The sequence below is a fragment of the Mustela nigripes genome, chromosome 15 (assembly GCF_022355385.1).
Source record: "Mustela nigripes isolate SB6536 chromosome 15, MUSNIG.SB6536, whole genome shotgun sequence".
Classification (NCBI taxonomy): domain Eukaryota; kingdom Metazoa; phylum Chordata; class Mammalia; order Carnivora; family Mustelidae; genus Mustela; species Mustela nigripes.
In genome coordinates this window covers 84,252,625-84,271,366 of record NC_081571.1, presented here as the reverse complement: position 1 = coordinate 84,271,366, position 18,742 = coordinate 84,252,625, and the positions used below count along the sequence as shown (strand labels likewise).

Genomic DNA, 18,742 nt, shown 5'->3' with positions numbered 1-18,742 from the left:
GAATGGGCACCCTGATTTTTCAATCCCGCCTGAGTGGACCGCAGCCGTGGCCCAGGCTCTCCCCGCAGGTGACGCTGCGCTGGGGTCAGACCCATGTCCAGCAGAACGCCAGCCGGTCAGGGGCTGCATGGCTCGAGGCGCGCTCCAGGACGTCAGGAGCTTGCGGCTCTGCCTGCCACCCAGTGAACGCTTGCTCGTTCATCCCTGACTCGTGAAGGGTCAGCCAGGTGGGCCGCAGGCGGCACCATCCATGTCCGCCCTGGGCCCGGCCCTGCAGAGCGAGCCCGCTCTCGCCCTGTGCCCGGGCTCGTGGACTGGCACACACTCTGTGGGCTCGGAGCCAGACGCAGCCTCGTACAAAGTAGCCTTCGGAACGCCGTTCCCCGCGAAGGGAGCCGCACCCCGCCCGGGAGCCACATGAAGCCAGGCCTTGGGGGATGCTGGGCTTAGATGCCACACGACTCGGTGTTCGCCACGGGCAGACAACCAGGCCCCGGCGACGCGGAGAGACGGCCACCAGCCAAGGCCAGCGTGCGGCCTCTGAGTGTCCGCAGGGCTCACGGCCCGCCTCCCGCCAGCTCGGAGCATTTCTCCCGCCGCACCCGCTATGGGGCCGCTGGGGTCGGAGCCGCAGAAGGTCATCTGTGTGCTGGCCCTGCAGCCTGTGGGGAGCAGGGTTCCAGGACGCCAACAGGGAGGACCAGCAGCTCTTCCAGGGGCCCTCGGGGATCCCCCAGCTTGTCCTCGTAGAAGGACGCGAGGCTTTCGGAGAAGTTCGGACCTGAGCCCCTGCCGGGCCACGGCGAAGATGGGGAAACCTCCCCAAACCCGCCCAGGCCTTAGGTCAGTCCAGAAGGCAGGTGCCTCTCGAACACCGACTCAGACACGGGTTGCCGTCGTGGGAGTAGTCGGCATAGGGGAGGGGAGGGCCCTCCCGCACTCCTGGGCCAGCGAGACCTGCCACTCGTCAGCCAACATCATGCCCAGAGGAACCCTGTCAGCGTAGTGGCACCTTTATCAAGGACGCGTCTGCCTCAATGGCCCAGCAGGCGGAGCATTCTCATCCCATCCCCAACGAGCTCCCTAAGGCACAGAGACACCCAGTGACTTGCCTGAGGCCACACAGCGGGGACCATGGAGAGCAGCAGCTCAAAGGGAGGGACAAGGTTATCCATCTGAGGTTGTCACCCGGGTGACTTTCGGGACGGGTTTGTAGGTGGAGACACTTCTTGTGCTCGAAGGAGCAGAAGCAGGAGACGTCGGACCTCCCAGTGAGCTTGGGCCAGGGTGAGCGCAGAGCGCAGGGTTCCGACCATCATGTGCGCCTGTGGTCCCTGACCCTTGGTTCAGCCGTCCAAGAAATGACATTCAGCCGCTCCCATGGTTCTGTATTCGTGTTTCTGTTAGTCTGAGCTGCGACCGCCGGGAGCTCGTGAACGCTGTCCCTGAGGCAGGCAGAGGAGACGGTGGCGGGGGACGCGTCGGGCACTGTGACCCTGGAGGCCCGGCTCAGGGAGCAGCCACTCTGTGCCTTTACACCTGAACCAGCGGCGCACTGTACCCAGCCCCAGGGACCCCGCATGCAGGCTGCGGGCACGTCTGCGCAGCCTTCCAGGAGTTGCTGTGACAAGGGGCTGAAGCCAGGGGGCCACGGTCTGTGTGCTGACTCGCCTTTGCTGTGGGGGGGTCCCTGGTTTCCGGGGGTTCCTCCACCTCCTGAGCGAGTTTTTGTGGCATCCTGCTCGCGGGGCGACGTGCGCTGCATCTGGCATGTGGGTAGGGTTCAGCATCACGAACGCACGGGGAGCACCCCCTGCCCTCGCCCTGGCCGGCGCTGGCTTTCTAAACCACCATGGGCCGATGGGGGTGGGGTGCATCGGGCCCACTGTTCTGTCCACGGTATTTTCTCCTTGGCCGCTGCTACCGAGAAAATCACAACCACGGGAGACGTGGACGGCAGGGGTCCCTGCCCACAGGGCCCCTGCGGCGGGCACCGGGGGACGGCCATTGTCCCCCCAGAAACGCAGCCTTGCACACGCACACGCACGCAGGGACGGGACATGGAGGCTCCTGTGGGAAGAGCACACGGGGCTACACAGGCAGCATGAACGCGTCGGAACAGGCACGGACCCTTCGGTCAGGCCCAGCATTTCCTCAAGACCTTGTTTCAGAACCCGACCCGAACACCGGACCCCCTGTTGGAGGAGACGGTTCCTGACGGGGGCTCTGAGCCCCCCTCCACGTCCTCATGCCCTGGCTTCCGTGTTCGGGAGCCGCGGTCGGGCTCCCCTCTGCCCCGAACTAGCTGAGCCCACGTGAAAGCCCTCCTTGGCTCCAGCGGGGAGCCCAGGCCCCCACGAACAACACTAGCCCAGAGCACTAGCCCTCCTTGCGTTCACACCACCTTGGGCCATTCTGGATCATTCTGGACCATTCGGGACCGTTCTGGCTCCTCCTTGGGCCTGCCCTGCTCACCCAGCCCTACTGGCTCCGGAGGTCCTGGCGTGGGTGAGGAACGCCTTCATACCCTCGGTGCACGTAGGTCATGGCGTCAGACCGGGCAGGGGCAGGCCCCACACTCAGGAGGCCCCACGCGGCCCTGCCTGCTGTTTCCACCCTGTCCCTGCCGGGTTCTGGCGCTTGAGGTAGGAGGAGCCGGTGCCTGGAGCCGGTGCCTGGAGCGGGTCTGGATTAAGGAAGGGAACAGCTGTGCCCCGCAGGAGCCGGGCTGCGGCTGTGCTCAGGGCGAGCAGGGCCCCGGTCACACGGCGCTCCGCCCGCCCTGGGGATCCCTATCCCTGGGCCTTTGCTCCTGTCCCTCTGTAGCAGCGCCGGTCCAGCCCGAGCGCCCACTGTCTCGGAGGCGCCTTCTCGCAGGCGAAAATTACGGTGGGCCTGGAAACACCTCAGTGGGTTCCCCCGCCCCCACAGATGGGAGGGGGAGGTCAGGGACCCAAAGCAGTGGGCTCCAGGCCCCCGAACAGCACCCGGCCCACAGGCCAGCCTCCCGAATCCTGAGGAAAACCATTCACCTGCCGGCTGGGGTCCAGGTTGACGGGGGTGTCCCCAGCCGCCGGGCCAGGGCTGCTTCTCGGGGCTCAGGGCTGCCGTAAGGGTCCTGTGGAGCCAGACGGCCCCGTTTGTGGAACGGTTTTCTGCAGGGCTGTGCGAACACAGCCTTTGGCCAGCGAATGCGTCCTCAGTGCATGGGCTCTGGTTTTGCTTTAAGGCCCACGGAGGTGAGCACAGAAACGGGCTCGGACATGCAGGGGTGGGTGTCCGGGAGCCCGGTGTGGGTCCCGCCCTGGACACAGCCGCTCGCCTCCGTGTGCCACCAGCGAGGCAGACAAGAGGGGCCTGGGAAGAGCTGCTGCAGCACTCCATTCAGGCTGCCTTGTGTGTCACAGAGCGGGGGTCACGGCCCGGGGCCAGGCCACCTCTGGGCTCAGGCAGGTCCTGACTGCAGCTCTGGCCATGGGACCTGGAGCCCCTGGAGCCCAGAAGGGTCCTCCTGCCACAAGCGAGAGCCTCCTTCACCGGGGTCCCCCCCAAGGCCACTGTCACACACCTGTCCTTCTTGGACGGCGGACAGGGCTGGCCCCCACTTCTCCCAGAACCGCCCAGCAGTGAGATCGAGGACCAGGCCCAGCCAGGAGCTCCCTTTGAACATTTCTAGGGTTTGAAATTCCTGAGAATTCTGAGTCACACGGCTGTTCAGTTCGACAGAGCACAAGTCCTCCTGGGCCCTGCCGCCAAGTGTGCACCTGTGTGGGTTTGGGAACCAGGATGGGGCCTGGAAGGTTGCAAAGGCCATGCCCCGAGGGTGGGGGACCAGGCGGGAGGCCGACCTCCCCTGAGGCAGGAGCAGGTACGCAGGCTCCCCGCTGGCCAGAAGCTGCGTGGCGGGAGGGTTTGGGAGGCTGAGGCCACCCCCCGCCCAGCGCCCACTGCCAAACGAGTGTTAGCACAAGGAGGCTTGACAGGGGTGACCTGCGCCTCTCAGACATGCTGTGCGGCAGCGGCGCACAGACCTGGTCACAGTCAACAGCAGATGGGTCTTAAGGCACAAATATTGGGTCCAGCCACAACACTAGAGCGTGTTTGCTCGTGAAGCTGCGAAACCACACTGTGCCACGAGAGCCACAGCGAAGCCCTCCATGCTCAGCGCCCCTGGGAGCCCGTGACCACAGAGCAGGACGGCGGCATCTCGCGGAGCGTCTGGAGGGGCGGCACGGGATACACTCGCGGCCATGTAACAGGTGTTCAGTGCCCAGAATGGGATGGTGGCGCAGGAGGCTCATGGGACCAGGCAGGTGTCGGCCACACCAGCCCAGCGCAGGCAGCCAGGTGGGGCGGGTGACTAGGACGGCAAGCCAGCGGCACCCAGAGCTCGCTGATGGCAGCCCTCGGCCAGCTCTTGCCTCAAAGGGTCTCGGCACGAGACAGCCGCGGACTTGTCATTCCCGTAATGCTCCTGCTGCTGAGCTTTCTCTGCTGTCCCAGGATAGAGAGGGCTCTGCTTGGGTAGCCTGGATAGGGACCCAGGACAGGGCCAGGGCCGTTTCTGGCTAGGGTTATGACCTCGCGGACAGAGCCATGGGCCGTCCCTGCAGGAGAGCCATAGCCCATGACCCTGGGAACGCCAAGCCCAGTGGCTCCTAGAATAGCCCCAGGCTGGCCCTCTGCAGAAGGGTGCCGTGCGGACCACCCCGGAGGCTGAATCGGCTGATGCCGGAGGATCTCAGTGAGCTCCCGGGGCCAGGGAGGACAGCAGGCTCGTCCCGTGTGTCCAACAACCCCCACCCTTGTGCACCCACAGAGTCAGAACAAGGTCTCCCGCTCCTCAGAAACGCACACTCTGGGTTGGAGCAAAAACAAATCTTGGGGCGCCTGGGTGGCTCAGTGGGTTAAACCTCTGCCTTTGGCTCGGGTCATGGTCTCAGGGTCCTGGGATCGAGTCCCGCATCAGGCTCTCTGCTCAGCGGGGAGCCTGCTTCCCTCTCTCTCTGCCTGCCTCTCTGCCTGCTTGTGATCTCTCTGTGTCAAATAAATAAATAAAATCTTTAAAAACAAACAAAAAAACAAATCCCGTCAGCCCCAGGGCAGTATGGGTGGCAGCACATTGGCCACATGTCCTGGCTTTGGGCTGAGCGTCCCCCAGGCCCACGTCATCAGCCTCAGCATCTCCACTGGCTCTCCGGTGGCAGGCACGGCCCACGTGTCTCACCCGCGCCGCATGTAAACAGCACACACGCAGCACACACGCACACCAGGGACACACATGCCCCACTCCCACACCTGTCACCGCTGCTTAAAAACAAAGCAAATGTTTCTGACCGAGTCTTCCTATTCGTCAACAGATCAGGAAAATCATTGTCTCTGGTCCTTCCTCAGGGCTGGGCTCACAAGCACCCTTCCTCTGGACCTGCCCTCAGAAGGCGGCTCACAGGCCACGCGTGCGAGAAGGGGAGGCATGGCGGGGCCCGTCCCTGACACCGGCAGTGAGCTCCTTCCAGGAATCCCAGGGACTCTCCAAAATTCTTCCCTGAGCTGTAGACGTGCACCTTGTGCCCACGTCCTAAGCCCCCAGAATTCTAGAAAGCTACAAGCAGACAAGAGGCTGCACTAACCCTCATGGAGGCCTCACACGTCTCATCTACTCTGGGCCTCACCACGGCGGCCTGCGAGAGGGCTGCCACAGCCGGCAGGGCAGGGACACGGGGCCTCACGGACGCTAGCCCCCGGCAGCCCCCACTCCGCTGGGCACACACACGGTCCAGCGTGCGGGAGGCAGGGACAGGCGCTGAGGGCTGGCTGTGGTGGGGAGAGGTCACGCAGCACTGCTGACCTCACGGATGTCACAAGGACAAGACGGGAGGCACCTCAGCCTGTGGCGGGATCGTGGCTCCCACCCCCCATCCTGCTCCGCAGTGTGAGTCACCCTGGGATACGGTTACGCCCGTGGCCTCCCCTTGGTCTCCTGTTGACTCAGGGCAGGTACGAGCCACTGCTAGTGCAGACGTGAGGGGCGGCGTGGGCATCCTTGCTGGTAAACAGCAGGTGCCAATCAAAGCCGGCATGACGTGTTCTGCAGCAGCCGCGGGAGGAAGACCCGCTGTCACGTGGACCAACAGCCGCCTCCTCCTCAGGCAACAAACGCCCTTGTTTGGAGAAGCAGCCAGTGGTCTGTGGAGACGGGAGACCCCCCACCCTGAGTTACACCAGAGCCCCCCTGCTCCCTTGACAGCCGGCGCACCGCGGAGGTAACGTCTGCTGGAGGCAGTTACGGGAACCAGAGCCGGTCCCCACTGAGGAGAACGAGCTCATGTCCGAAATGACCGGTGGCCGCGCAGAGTAGCCTCCTGGAAAGAACACACGTGCGGGGTGCCAGGCACCCCGAGAGCGCGGCCCGCCCGCAGCCAAGCCGCACGCAGCATAGCGTGTCCCGCAGAGCCTCCCGCGCCCTCCCCGATGGGCCGACCGCAGACCCCAGGTCCAGCTGGGCTCGCCCCACGTGCGGCGCTGCGTCCGGCCTTCCCTGCGGCCCCCTCCGTGGCGGGCCCGGTCACGCACACCCGGGGCCTCTGTCCTCAACCTGGGGATGGCGGATGGTCACCTACTGCTACTGATCTAGATCTGGCTGATTCATTCAAATCTACGGAAACAGAGGATGAGCTCTTTGCCACCGTCCCTCCGGCAGAAGCACCTGCTGGAAAACGTACTTCCTGACAAATAACTTCAAAACGAGCGCCCGTCACCCTCAGACCAGCAGCAAGGAGACGCACCCGTGCTCACCCTCCAGCCCTGGTCTTTGTTCCTCGGGCACCCCAGTTGGCCTCAGAGGTGCCCACACCCCCACTGGGGGCCGGAGCAGGTCCCACGGAACCCAGGTGGCTGTTACCACGGGGGACCGGGGGCCCAGGCCTGACCCCGCTGCTGGACAGCCTCTGTCAGGGTGTCTGGGCACCGGCCGCCGTGGGGACCACAGCGCAGCCCGCCCCCAGGCCCCGGAGTTCCTGGCAGCCGCAGCACCAGTGTGTCTCCTGGAAAGCTTGAACAAAGGCGCCGCTGGGAGAGCTCCTTCAGCTTCCAGGGTGCGCGGCTTCAAGCGGGCCCGGGCACCCCGCAGGGCGGGAGGGAGTCGCCAGACACAGCCCCACCCCCGGAGCGCGTCCCAGCCGGGACCCCACGGACAGGGCCGCCAGCCTCGGTCTGCACGGCCCTGTGTGGGCACACTTGCCGCGTCCCCCGAGGGCCCCTCGCCTGCCCCCCATGCGCTGCCCCCCAGCCCCCGCCCGCGCACAGCCCAGTCGCACCTGTGCTGTGCTGGTGCGCAGGAGAGCCACAGCCCGGAGGTGTCCTGCGACAGCCTGGAGATGAGGCTTAAGGTCATGCTGTTGCCACCAGCGCCCCGGCGTCAGGAGGCGGCGGCCTGTCTCCTGGAACGCCCGTCCTGGGCGCACAAAGGCGGCGGGGCTCCATTTCTGGGTGGCCCGCTGGCCTGGTCCCAGGGCCTTGGTGCTGGGTCCGCAGCTCTGGAGGGACGCTCCCTAGACGCACTGGCCAGGGGCAGCCCAGCCCCCGCCGCGCAGCAGCTCCTGCGGCTCCGGCTCCAGCCCTGCCGCCCGTCTGCACCCTCCCTGCGGGGCCCCCGTGCCCAGCGCAGCCGTTCCCCAGCGGTGGGCGGGGCAGGGTCTGCACCTCTCCTGCCCCGCCTGGATCTGTCCGTCCCCCTGTCTGTCTGTCCTGGCGCCTGTGCTCCTCGCAGAGCTGTGTGTGCTCAGCCGGCAGCTCTCCGGGGACCTCAGACGCCCCCAAGGACTAAGAACTTGGAAAATGTAAGGGGGAGGGGGACCCCCTGGGGAGCTCGTTAAGATGCAGGTTTGGTCTGGGCTGGAGGTGGCGCCTGGCTCCCTGCTAAGGGGCTCCCAGGTGACCGAGGCCGCTAGCGGGGTGGGGGTGGGAACCAGGTCGTGGGCAGGAAGAGCCCAAGCGGAGGGCGTGCGTGGAGCTGGAGCCCAGGCCCCAGAGACCGTCCTGAGTGGGGTCAGGGCAGTAGCCTTTGCGGGCGTGGGCAGCTTTTACCCATTGTTGGAATATAACATCAGGACTCGGTTCCCACCCGCCTGCGCCTCGGGTAGCAAGGTTGCACACACCCATGCTGGGGGCACGCTCACCGCCATGGCCGCTGCCCTCGCCCGCTCCACACCCCCCTTCGCACCTGTCACGTGGCCAGACTGACCTGCTGGACAATTCCAACCCCCTCCTTCCTGTGCACTGACCCTCCAGTCGGGGCGGGCACAACACTCCGGCACTGCCCGGGGACAGGCAGGGGGACAGCAAGCACAGCGGGGGACAAGGCCCTGGCTCGGGGGGACCCGCGGCTGTACCCGCCAGCATCACCCCTGCCGGGGCCCCAGTCGCACCGCGGACCCTGGCACGGTTCCCCCACAGCACCGTGCAGGCCCCCAGCCAGGGACACCTCGAAGTCCGCACACAGAGAGGCCCCACCCCGCTGAGGAACCAGCAACCCCGGTGGCTCTGGGAAAGAAGGCATCACACCAGCAGGTCCGCCACCAGAGGGGACAACACAGGGGCATGTGGTAGAGGGAGGAGCTACCGCGGTGCTCCCCCCACCCCCACCCCGCGTCCACACACCAAAGCCTGGGAGTGTGGCCTCAGGGCGGCCAGAGACAGGCTGTGCTGAGGAAGGCAGCAGCTGCCGCAGGCCGCGACCTCAGCCAGGGCTCTGCACCTGGGCCGGGCCGGGCGGGCTCCTCTGGTCCTGTGTCCAGGAATGACAGCCACGCCTGGCCCGGAGCTCCCCCACAGCCTGCGGGTGGACCGGCCTGGGCGGGAGAGGGGTCTTCCGTCTGGGCCCGCACAGCCCCCTTTCTCCCAGTTGCTGGAGAGAGCGGGTCCCCTGGAGGGAGGCGGGGTGCGGCCCTAGCTCCGGACCCTTGGGCTCCCTGCTGACCACGTCCAGGGCCGGCCCTCCAGCGGGGCAGCCCACACCTCCCAGGGAACACACATGGTTGGGCCTGCGGAGCCGCTGCTGTCCCGGTTCGCACGGCAGGTTGGGCTGACACGGCGGCCCCGGCCTCCAGGCCCCAGGCCCACAGCTGAGGAAGCAGGGCAGTGGGTTCCAGGCGACCCCCAGTGCCCCCCCAGTGCCTCTGCCGAGCTGCCAGGAGGTGGGCCCTCGGGCTCAAGCAGAGCGAGCAAGCCGGGTGCCCTTCAGAAGGGCAACGTGGACTTCACAGAGGAAGTGGCTGGCGGAAGGTCTTCCCTCGGCAGACACGGGGGTCATTCACCCAAGAAACGCGTGCCCGCTGCCCGGGGGGCTCGGGAACAGTGAGCGAGTGGTCGGACTCCAGCGCGTCACCATGGGGTCGTGGTGCGTGAGCTCCGTCCCAGCCCTGGCCATGGTCAGAGAAGGGCCAGACGAATCCCAAATTGTTAGTAGGATAGACCAGACTCTCCGCCCCAAACACCCATGGAGCTGACCCATCACTTACTCTGAGCTTTTCCCCCACATGTATCCTCCGAGGGGCCCTTCTCATGTCCCTCCCCCACACTGTGACCCGTCCTCATGGCCCGCAGCCGAACACCCGCAGCCTCACGTCTGCCCCGTCCTGCCCTCACACCCCAGTCTACTGTGCTCACACCTGCCCTAACCGGGTCCTCGGGCGGCCCCAGAGGCCTGGCCTCTGGCAGGTTCTCCCTGCTTCGGCACTTCCCTGCTTCCGGCCTGGCTCGCGCGTGTCACGTGCGTGTCACGCGGCTGCGGCCCCGGGAGGGCTGTGGAGGAGGAGAGCGTGCAACGGCGGCGCGCGGGCGTTCTCTCCGCGGTGCCTTGTCCGGGCCCGGCTGCCGCCCTGGAGACCCCTCGGAGGCAGGTGCGCCCCACACGGGGGGTCACAGCCGCACACGCTCCCTGAGGTTCCCGCGCCTGGCCCTCCACCACGGTCCCCACCGCCTGCGGTGGCTCCTTCCTTGGCGCGCGGGGGCCTCCTTCTCATCACGAGCCACCCGGCCGTCCGAGGACCTGCGGCTCTGCGTCCGGCTTCCTTCTCTGCAGCGCAGAGCATGCCAGGAGCCGGGGCTGCAGGGCAGGGCGTGCGGCCCGAGGGGCACGTGGCCCTCTCCTGCCGGGTCTCCGGAGCCAGAGGCCAGCTCTGGGAATGGCTCAGCCGCCGGAGCTGTGCGAGGCCTCAGAGGACGGCCGGGGGGCGGCACTCCGCACTGCGGGGACAGCTGAGCTTGGAGCCCGGAGTCGGGGCAGAGACACATCTGACAGAGGGCTGACCGCGGGCCTGGAGGACGGGCATAGCTCTAGGGTTTGCGGACGTCAACCCTGATCAGCCGACAAGTGGCTTTTCTCAGAAACCGGCAGAGTCCCAGAGCCCGTGTTGTGTCAGCTTTGTGTGACGGGCAGTGAGGCCACCGGGACCAGAGCTCCAAGCACAGAACCCACTGTCGGGCCAAGAAGACTTTCCCTTAAGATGGACGTGTTCTTCACAGGGTTGCGGCAGATACTCAAAACGCGTTCAGAGACGAGAGTGACAACTCAGGAGCTCCGCCCGCAGGCCGCAGTGGAGGGGACAGGAGGGAGGCAGTGTCTGCGGAGAACCGAGGGGTGCGGGCCCCACGGGGCGGGCAGAGCGTGCTGACTGCTCGGTGGCCGTGCCGTGGATGCGCGTCTCGTGGGGCGGTTTGCAAGACTTTCATGTCACCAGCATTCCCGGCTGCTCTCCCTGAGAGGGGTTTGGGGGCCTCTGGCTACCTCCCCGGGGAGAAGCCTAGTGACACAGAGGCCCGGTCTCTTCAGAGCTGAGGGTATGAGTGCCCACAGGGGCCGCCTCGGCCTGAAGCAGGTGACATGCCACTTGGGTCCCCAAACAGGACTGTTGACTCCTGGGAGGAGCGCAGTGACTCTGGCCACAATCCACAGTATCCAGCAGACAGGGTAGGTGACGACGGAACATTGAAACACAAAGTGTGAAGATGAGGCTGCCCAACCCCGAGTACCCACAGTGCCGAGTACCCACAGCATCAGAGTACCCACAGCCCGAGTACCCGCAGCATCAGAGTACCCGCAGCTCCAAGTACCCACAGCATCAGAGTACCCGCAGCATCGAGTATCTGCAGCATCAGAGTACCCACAGCCCTGAGTACCCGCAGCATCAGAGTACCCACAGCCCTGAGTAACCGCAGCCCGAGTATGTGCAGCATCAAAGTACCCACAGCTCCGAGTACCCACAGCATCAGAGTACCCGCAGCCCGAGTACCCACAGCCCAGAGTACCTGCAGCATCAGAGTACCCACAGCTCGAGTACCCACAGTCCTGAGTACCTGCAGCATCAGAGTAACCACAGTCCTGAGTACCCACAGCATCAGAGTACCGGCAGCCATGAGTACCCACAGCTGAGTACCGCAGCACTGAGTACCGACAGCATCAAAGTACCCACAGCATCAGAGTACCTGCAGCCCAAGTCCCGCAGCTCTGAGTACCCACAGCATCAGAGTGCCCTCAGCCCGAGTACCCGCAGCATCAGAGTACCTGCTGCTCCGAGTACCCGCAGCCCTGAGTACCTGCAGCATCAGAGTACCCACAGCCCTGAGTACCTGCAGCATCAGAGTACCCGGAGACCTAGTACCCACAGTCCTGAGTACCCACAGCATCGGAGTACCACAGCTCTGAGTAACCACAGCCCAAGTACCCACAGCATCAATGTACCTGCAGCTCCAGTACCCACAGCATCAGAGTACCCGCAGCCCTGAGTACCCGGAGCATCAGAGTACCCACAGTCCCAAGTACCCGCAGCATCAAAGTACCCACAGCCCTGAATACCCACAGCATCAGAGTACCCACAGTCCCAAGTTCCTGCACCTCGAGTACCCATATCAGAGTACCCACAGCCCCGAGTACCCACAGCATCAAAGTACCCGCAGCCCTGAGTACCCACAGTGCCAAATTCCCGCAGCCCAATTACCCACAGCATCAAAGTATCCATATCCCTGAGTACTCATAGCTCCAAGTACCAGCAGCACCAAGTACCCACCCGCAGCCCCTCCATGCTGCTACCTGACTGATGCAGGGGTTGGCACTGATCCCTCCTCATCCTGGGGTGCAAGAAAAGCTAAGCCAGGCACAGAGTGATGTCCTCATGGACAAACCTGTGTCCCCTCGAACCCTACAGCAACGCTGACACGATGTGAGCATGGGCTCCAGGCCCTGAAAGACAAGGATGCGGAGGGCAGAGCCTGCTCCTGCCCGTTTCTGCCAGACGACACGGTCGGGGGCTGCTTCCTGCACGCAGCACCAGCCTCCGGCCCCTCCCGCTCCCGCACACCACCTGCCTTGTCTCATCACCACGGCAACGCGGGCCAGCAGGTGTCTGCTCTGCGGGGCAGCAGGTGAAGCTGGACACGGTGGCCGCTGGGTCCCTTTTGCAGCTTCCCTCCCTCCCCTTCCTCCCCGCACTCAGCCCTGCTTCTCTGGATCCTCCCGCTGCGGCTGCTTCTCCTGAGACAGTACCACCCGGGTCAGTCTGCTCCGCCCTTGGCCTCTCAGGCTTACTTTCCCTCTGACTCCAAACTGGCTGTGGCGGCCCATCGCCAGGTGAACGCCATCGTGCAGACCCAGCCTCCTAATCAGGCATCGGGGACCCCGACCCCACCACCCGGACCCACTCTCCACTCGCCTTCCTCTTCCACATCGGTCTTGTACTTTCTCTGCACATTTGTCGGGGCATGGAGGGGTGGCCAGGGAGCATCTAGGGACCTGGGTGCCCCCCGCCCCGTGCAGGTCCCTGAGCAGACACGTGGCCCCCAGAACCCCCCGCCTGGTGTCTGTGAACTAAAGAGAGAGGCTCTGTGTGCCTGGCTGGAAAAACACACAAGCCGCAGGAACCATCACCTCCACGATGAGCTGCTTCCTCCTCCAGGCAGGGCCTGGTACCCATCGCTCCCCTCCAGAGGACACAAGCTGCGACCTGGTGTGACCTGGCAGGAGCCCTGCTCTCCTCCAGGATCCACAACTTCATGTCACACACCTAACGAACCTGGACGGGCTCTGGGGTTGGGTACACATGGCAGAGAGCAAACACAGCTGGAGCTTTAGGTTAATTAAAATGCTACCGTAGGCGTGGACACTGGCAGGGCGAGGCTGATTGCCTTCACGGCACACCCGTGGGTCCGGGAGCGAGGGGGCCTCGCCTGCGGGAGCTGGGGGCGGCGGGCAGGGGGTGTCCGGGACTCAGATGGCAGCTCCGGGCTCTTTCCACTCTGGAATGGCAGCAGTGCCCCCCACCACACCGTCTGGAGGGCACAAGCCGCATTTGGTGGGCGGAGTCCGGAAGGTGCAAAGAGGTGACCCATGCTCTTTGGGGCAGGACCACAGTGGCCTGGGGCTCAGGACCACACCCCGACCAGAGCTACAGATTCTAACACCAAACCGAGCTGCATGTCGCTTTCCTCTTTGGAGAGTTTGGAAGGAAGTGACTTCGGGTGGCACACAGAAGCCAGAGCTGGTGTCGGGTGTGTCTGAAGGCCTGAGCGGGAGTTTCGTGGGGGTGGCGGGGAGGAGCCGCCGAGAGGCAGGCAGGGCCTTGCCACATGAGCCAGGAAATGGCGGGTGGCTGCAGCCAGCGTTGGAGCCCAGCAGGGTCAGTCTCGGAATGGGCGCCGAGGGGCTTGTGCCATAGGCCCTCGGATGCGCATCAGACAAAGAGGTCCACGGATGTGGGAGAGCAGATGGAGGGATGGAAGTGGCCTCGGGGGACCCCTTAGGAGAGATGCCATGCACCCACGGCGAGTGTGCCCTAGATGAATGAGTTCCATGTCACGGAAAGGGCAGGACAACGGTCCCATGGGCTCCTAGGTGTCCTGCGGGGTCTTACAGTCTCCTGCGGGGTCCTGCGGGGTCCTGCGGGGTTTCGCGGGCTCACGGCGCAGCCACACACACAGAAGCGGCTCCAGCCCATGGTGACGCCCCAGGGGCCCCTCAGACAGCGGAGGCCTCAGAAAAGCTCATTTTTAAACTGTCCTTTACTTTGTGCCCAGAGGCCCTGCGGAGCCCAGGGACCTAGAGAGCCCCATGACGAGGCCGTAAGGGAGGAGAGAGGCGGGACCCTCGGCTCGGGAGAGTCTGCGGGAAGAAGACCAGCGCATGGGTCCAGGTGTGTGGACAGGACAGAGGCCTGGGCCATGCGGCTGGGTCTGGGGCCCCGGGACTGTCCTTTGTGGCCTGTTCACTCGGGCCCGCCCACCGCGGCAGGGGCCTCATCTGCGGCCTCGGGAGTCCCAGTCTGTGTTCCCACAGCGGCACCGAGGCACCTCCACAGTGGCCCATCTGGCCCACGTGACCCCAGGGTTGGCAGGCAGCAGAGTCAGGGCTGCGACCCCCTGGGCCCCATTCTCCTTCCCTGCAGCCCCCGCAGGACGCCGATGGGCAGCTAGGGCCAGATCCCCCCTGCTGCCTCCCGCTGTCCCTCCTGGCGTCACGGGGGGCGCTGGCCTGGACCAGGATGAGTGGCTGGCAACTTGCCACAGCCTTGCAGAGACCTTGAGGGGACAAAGTTAGGTCTCGGTGGGCACAGTCTCAGACCACACAGATGGTCTGGGCTCTGGCACTGGACAATGACAGGCACTGCGGCGCCCCTGGTCCCTGAGCCAGTGCTTCCCTCCCACTGCTCCCAGCGCTCACTCCACACGCGGCAGCGTTTGCTGGTGCAGACCAAGGCCGAGGGCGGTGTGCCAGGTGCCGGGGCCCCAGCTCTGCGGGACCCCACTCTTCACCTCCGGGTTATCAGAGGGCCCCTGCTGAGACTGCGGAGCCCTAGTGGAGGACGGGGGACAGACCCATGGACAGACGGGCTCCTTGTGCATCCGAGGACGATATGCAGCATTAGGAGAGGTTTGGGGGGGGAGCAAGGCGTCCCTGCCACTGACCTTGGGCAAACTCCAGGGGCCCCGCGGCTCTCTGAGAAATGTGCCACTGTGCCCATCTTATAGATGGGAAGACTGAGCCCCCTGCCTCAGTGCACAGCAAGGAGGGGGCCCACTGGGGATGGGAACCCAGCCAGCAGGCCCCAAACGCCACCCGGGCACACAGCGCACACCAGCTTGTCCCAGACGGCATTGTCGGTCTGTAGGGTGCGGAGGCCCCGCAGAGTACCCTGGAAAACCCACACTGCCATTCTCAGGCCTGCCTTCGGCCTGAGATGAAGGGCGTGGCGGGGGTCTGGCTGCGGAACAAGGTCTCACGCACATCCCCAAGCAGCTGGAAGAGGTGGGCAGCTCCCCAGGGCAAACGGAAGGCTTGAAGCTCAGGAAGGAGGCTCCAGCCTCAGATGCGTTCCCTGGCACCGTCCAGACTCTGGCCCAGAGGCCCTGCTTGCCGTGACACCGCCCACAAACCTCCAGGTCAGAGCATGCACCCGACTGGGGGGGGCAGGTAGGTGCGGAGGGCACTCCCAGGATGCGGCCCCGGGGGGCCTGGCCGCCAGGGGCTGCAGATCCCACAGTTCTGAGCACCCCTCTGGGCTTGGGGCCCGCAGTCCGCTCCTCCGGTCGGAATCTCAGCTCCGTCCTCACCCACTCAGCCCCCAGCCGATATTCTCTTTCCTCTGTGTTGCCCTCTGCTGACCAACCATGGACTCTACCTTCATGCACCCGATTCTGCCCTTTAAAGACCACCCTCATCCTGATCACTCTTATCCTGGAAGCACGTCACACCCTCTCCCCGAGGACCTCGCCACCACCCTGCTCTGGTGGGACACCCTCTTGGCAGGCATGTCCCCACTGGTGCCCCAGCCCAAGTGTGCACGGCCCGCAGACCCCAGGAGGGCTGCTGCGCACACAGCTTCCACGGGCCGACCACGCATGGCTGCGAAGGGACAGTATTTTCTCACGGGACAGAGGGAGCCTGGAGCCTTCACACCAGGACATCCAGCAGGTTAACCACCCAGAAGGGTCCCTGCTTTATCCCGGAAATCGCCTGAGGCCCCCCCACCTGGAGGCAGGAACCACCCCCCCACTCCCCGCAGTGGGGCAGAGGCGGCCCAGGGAGTGGCAAAGCATGGTTTTCCGAGAAAGGGACGGACAGATGAAGGAGGCGTGGAGCAGCAGCTTCCGAAGGGTCTCACCTCTTCTGAATGGAGCCTTCGAGATCATTGCACAGCCTTCGTGCAGTTGTGGCGGAGGATCCCGTGGGCCTAGTGCCCTGGGGCAGTGCACAGCTTTTGGACATGGCCACGCCACACCCGCTTTTCCACTGTAAGTGAGGCCAGTTTATGCAGCAGGTCTGTGTTTTATGTGGTTTTTATTGCAGGGAACGAGTCTTGTCCACAGGCTGCCGCTCCGGCACTCCCGCTGTCCCCAGCTGCCCCCCTCGCCAGTGTCTGTGAGGTCACGGCTGACCCGCCACCCTTCAGACCTACGTTCCGGCTCTCACAGACACTTCCGGTCCTAAAGGAAGGACCACCTCCTCCTCTGATGTCCGTCCCCTCTGCCCCCCAAGTCCCAAGTGGACCTCCAGCTTCCTCTGCTGGCTTCTCCATCCCCGGAAGACATGCATGCTGGGCCCCTCCTCCAGCGTCTCCCCGGCAACCCCACCCCTGGGCTGCTACTGTCGTGGCTCAGAGCCCCTTGCACGGCCCAGAGCCCCTTGCACGGCCCGCACTGTCCCCAGGTCCCACCCCAGTCTCTCAGTAGGCCACCTGCTTCCACACGCACATCTCTGCCTGAAGCCCCTGTGTCTCCGGTGAGAACTCGAGGTCCTGTGTCCCCGGCCATGGTCACATGCGTCCCCGGCCACGGTCACAGCCACCCGGAACCCCATCTGCCCCTTGCTGCTCCCATGTTGATATTAACACGTGTGCTCCCTTCCCCGGCGTCCTGAGCTGCAACCGTTCTGGGCATGATGCTTGGCGTGGACTGGGGTTGACCAAGCAAGGCCAGACGGTGGGTGCTTTAGGGTTGGTGCTGTGCCTGGCTGTGGACAGAGACAGACAGCGTTGCCTTTCGTCTTGTTCAGAGCTCAGATACAGTGTCAAAGTCAGTGCTTTTAACTCCGGAGCATAAACAAAATCTTTGCTGTTTCCCATGTTGTGTTGATACAGTGTTTCAAAGTTGTGTTGATACAACATAAAGGGACTGATTAAAAGAGCAGCTGAGGGTAGGTTGAATTAGTAAGTGCCACATGCCCCCCGAAAATCGCACCCCAGAATGTTCCGCATCCGCTTCATAAAGGAGACCCGGTTCAGAAGGTGTGTGATGCGGGGTGCAGCGGCTCCTGCAGTAAGCCCCGCGCGCTCCAAAGTCCGCCCCACGGAGCAAGGACCGGACGTTCCGGTATGGCCTTGGCGGCAAGAGCTCGGGTTACTGCTAGGGCACATTGGTTTCTAGTAATAAAAGTAATACTTCCCTTGTTTTAAATACAACGAGATCACTGCAGAAATCGTGTTCAAGGCCCGAAATCCCAAATGTTGGCCAAGCACGACTGAGGGGGTTTGTGGCTGGGACGGGGACAAGCCGGACTCTCCGGCAGGCATCCTGGCTGGAGCATGGGCACCCCCCAAGGCCGCCTGTTGCGTCCCACTCCCGCAGTCCCCACGAGGCTCTGTGCAGCTGTAAGGCTGGGCAGAAAAAGCAAAAGCCTCGTGAACATTTTAAAATGCAAATTTCAATTGCATTTTAAGCTGTCCATTTAGGACGCCTTTTTCATCCAATCTGTACACAACTATCTGACAGATTTCTGGAAGCTTAACAACTTCCGGTTATGTTTCCAACATATCAATGAAACTGTGCTATTTAAAAAAATGTGCTTTTATTCCCCCCAAAATGTGTAATGCAACTGGAAAACGTGACAGAAAGGAGTCCATGCCATTCAGGAAAACACCCCAAGATCAGGGAAGCTGCTGAAGGGGAAGGCCTCTGGCCAGCTCTCCCAGGGAGGTTCACCATCAGGTTAGCTCAGGCCGCGCTTCCTGGTGCCAACACGCCTCCAGCTCCCTCCCCTGTGGCTGCCAGGTGCAGTTAGCCAGCAGCAGTCGTGGGCCCCCGTGCAGACCTCGCGGACCTTCCGGTGGCTGCCGGGGCCACTTCTCCCAGGGAAGGGGCAGGAGTTTCCGGGAGTCCCGCTTTAGTTCAGGAATCTCATCCCTGGGCTTCTCAGTACCCCAGGGAGGTCCTTCTGGCTCTGGATTCTGATCCCAGTCTCCGCGGCGACCACGCAGCCTGATACTTCCCTGCTCTCCCCGCAGCAGCACGCGTGGGCCCGGCCCACGGCACACGCTCTGGGTCTGTGGCCAACAAAAGGAGAGCGGCCCTTCTCGGCCTCGGAATGTCTGGTGAATTCATTTGCTCTCAGCTTAATACAGAAACCTGTTTCTTTTCCTGAAGACTTATTCCCATATAGAAGTCCCAGAGCACTCCGAACTCCTCTTTCAAGCGATCTTGGAAAATAAAGGTTTCTCTGCACAAGTGAATACGTCACAGGCGTTCTGAACGGCCCTGGCAATGGGCTGCACCAATGCCCCCCGTCGACCTGCCGGCCCCACGTGCAGGATGGGCGTCTGCTGGTGTTTCTCAGCACGCGCTGTACTCTCTGTGTCTGAAATGCCTGCCTTCTCTAGTGACACGGAGAAAGCCGTCTCCCTGCCGCCAGCCTCCAGATGCTGCGGGGTTCAGGGCATGGATCCCACAATGGGATTTACACTTGCGCTGCCAACCCGGC

At 64.0% G+C, this 18,742-nt stretch overlaps 1 protein-coding gene across 18 annotated transcripts in view; it reads right to left on the bottom strand.

The window, feature by feature from the left end:
* Window positions 1–18,742, bottom strand: part of MCF2L (MCF.2 cell line derived transforming sequence like) — a 132,229-nt gene that overhangs the window by 52,410 nt on the left and 61,077 nt on the right. Inside the window, exon 1 of one of the 18 annotated variants that reach the window (XM_059378191.1) lies at window positions 12,089–12,160. The exons of 16 other annotated variants lie outside the window; for them this stretch is intronic. In XM_059378191.1, the coding sequence (XP_059234174.1) occupies window positions 12,089–12,125 (37 nt within the window). In that variant the 5' untranslated portion in view covers window positions 12,126–12,160. Of the gene's footprint in view, window positions 1–7,316; window positions 7,631–12,088; window positions 12,161–18,742 lie in introns of those variants that run through there. One more of the 18 variants, XM_059378194.1, reaches the window with a different exon arrangement.